General features: G+C 44.3%; 1 protein-coding gene across 1 annotated transcript in view; it reads right to left on the bottom strand.

Moving 5' to 3' along the window:
* TCHH (trichohyalin) overlaps positions 1-2704 on the bottom strand; it is a 10025-nt gene that overhangs the window by 5010 nt on the left and 2311 nt on the right. Inside the window, exon 3 of the mRNA XM_023724603.1 lies at positions 2107-2704. This exon is cut by the window's right edge and continues 26 nt beyond it. Within this exon, the coding sequence (XP_023580371.1) occupies positions 2107-2704 (598 nt within the window). The remainder of the gene's footprint in view (positions 1-2106) is intronic.

The raw sequence follows: 2704 nt of genomic DNA, 5'->3' as shown, positions 1-2704 counted from the left end.
ATATTTGTATATATGTGTATATATACATATATATGTAAACAAACAAAAAAAAAACCCTGAATCTGTTGCTGTCTAGTCAATTCTGACTCATAGCGACCCTATAGGACAGAGTAGAACTGCCCCATAGGGTTTCCAAGGAGCTGCTAGTGGATTTGAACTGCCAACCTTTTGGTTAGCAGCCAAGCGCTTAACCACTGTGCCACCAAGGCTCTCTATATATGTATGTGTGTGTGTGTATATATATTGTGCTTTAGGTAAAAGTTTACAGAGCAAATTAGTCTCTCATTACACAATTAGTGCCCATATTGTTTTGTGACATTGGTTACCAACCCTGTGATCTGTCAACACTCTCTCCTTCTTGACCTCCCAAATAACCTGTTGCCGTCAAGTCAATTCCGACTCGTAGCAACCCTATAGGACAGAGTAGAATTGCTCCATGGGGTTTCCAAGGAGCAGCTGGTGGATTCAAACTGCCGACCTTTTGGTTAGCAGCCGAGCTCTTAACCCCCGCGCCACCAGGGCTCCTTCTTGACCTGTTTCCCTATTTCCATTCCAATTTTCCTGTCCCCTCCTGCCTTCTCCTCTTTGCTTTTGGGCTGGTGTACCCATTTAGTCTCATATACATGGTTGAACTATATGTTGTTTTATAGGTCCATCTAATCTTTGGCTGAATTGTGAACCTCAGGAGTGACTTCAGAAGGAAATATGAACAAACACTGGGAGCATCATCATTTGTCATGACCACAGAGTCACCGCAAGAAAGGGCACATAAAGCTGTGGGGTCAAGAATGAAAAGACTTGGAAAGAGAATCCTAGTTTGGGGATGCAAGTTATATAGGGTTGACCCTAACTGGGAAAAAAGGTTGGGGAATTTCATGTTTGAACATAAATAATGGTAACAAAATACCCTTAAGTGAATGGGAACTTAAGTCACTTTCCAGACCATTAGATCTTGAGTTATGATTTGACGCATAGTTAAAACAGACAAAAGAAATTGTTTGCAATCATTTATTAATTTTTCACACAGTGCAATGATTTCAACAAGAATGTCTCTAAGGTAGGATCAAAAGAGCTTAAAGGATTGTGGGCTGATGGATCTTACCAAAGGGCCTCCAGGAACTTGCCCTCTCTTCACACATCTTCCTCTTTCCCTCCCCCAACAGACTTTCTGTGATCTCTTATTGGCCCTAGAAGACAAATGTTTACAGGATCTTGAGCAGGTTCCCTTTCAGCTAAAATTAAGAAAGGTAGTAATATTCTCAACCCCATCAAAGATTGGAGGAAGAAAACTGAGCACTACAGACTACAGCAGACACAGTTTTAAAATTTGAATTCTAGGGTTGTTTGAGAAACACCTTGCTTTTGCTTCATGAGATTTCAAGTACTGATGGAGTTAAAGATTAAAAAAAAAAAAAAAAAAAGAATTCAAATTTTAAGTCTTTAAGCTAAACTACCTTACTTTTAATAGAGATTTCCTCCAGTTACAGGCTGATTTCACAGGAATTTTCTGGAGAAGTCATTCCCCCTGCACTATTCAAGGGTGGTTGTAAAAATTCAGTCACCTCACAGAATCTGTAGTAATTATGCCACAACAGATGAGAAGCTAACTGGAAGTAAAGATGAATGTAATTTAGGTGCAAGAAAAAAAAAATCAAACTGAGCATGAAAAATAGAATTTTGAAATTGGTATTCAATCCACTTAAAAAAGACTCAATTGTTGTGAATCTCTGTTCCTCATATTATTCTTGTTTTTGAAAGCATGTTTCTCAAACAAAACTCCTCAAATTAAACGATCTGTTTTTAAAAATGCACACCACATTTGCACCAAAGAGAAAGACCTGCCGCAATAAAGAACTACTTAAGCAAAAATAAAAGGCAGGAATACAATACAGGAAATGAGTGTAGTTTAAAATTTTGGAAGGAAAGACATTCTAACGTCAGAGTTTCCCCACAACCAGAAACACTGGAATCATCATTTGGTACCCAGTGTTTCTCATTTTCCTTTGCTCCAAGCTTTGGCCGGTGTCAGGATACTGGCAGCATCTCTTAAGGGCGGTACTGAGATCTCTGCTCTTGGATGTACTCATAGAGAGGGCTGGAGCGCACCACGGGATCGACGAACTGACGCTTGCCCTTGTCTTCCCCTCGGAGTTTCCTCTCGCGCTCCTGACGGCGTCTCTGCTCTTCTTCTTGCCGCGGTTCTTGTTCCTGCTGACGCCTCGTATCCCTGGCAAACTGTTCCTCCGCCCGGTACTGCCTGTCTCGCTCCTGCCGGCGCCTCAACTCTTCCTGCTCCTCGCGCCGCAGCTGCTCTTCCTCCTGAAGGAACTGCCTGTCCTGCTCCCGCCGGCGTCGCTTTTCTTCCTCTCGCTCCTGGTGGAGGCGCTCTTCTTCCTCGAGGAACTTGCTGCCTCTTTGCCGCCAGCGCCTCTGTTCTTCCTCTTGCTCTGCGCGGTTCAGTTGTTCGTCCTGGGAGAAGGCACCGTCCAGTTCCTGGCGGCGCAGCTTTTCTTCCTTTCGTTCCTGGCGGAGCTGCTGTTCCTCGCGCAACTGTCTGTCGCGCTCTTCGCGAAGCTGTTGCTCCGCGCGTTCTAGGCGCAGCTCTTCTACCTCGCGGAACCTTCTGTCGCGCTCTTGGCGAAGCTGTTGCTCGCGCTCTTGGCCGCGCAGCTGCTGCTCCTCTCGTTCCTGGCGCAGCTCTTCT

The sequence above is a fragment of the Trichechus manatus genome, unplaced genomic scaffold (genome assembly GCF_000243295.1).
Source record: "Trichechus manatus latirostris isolate Lorelei unplaced genomic scaffold, TriManLat1.0 scaffold00250, whole genome shotgun sequence".
NCBI lineage: Eukaryota > Metazoa > Chordata > Mammalia > Sirenia > Trichechidae > Trichechus > Trichechus manatus.
This window is presented reverse-complemented; position numbering and strand designations above follow the sequence as displayed.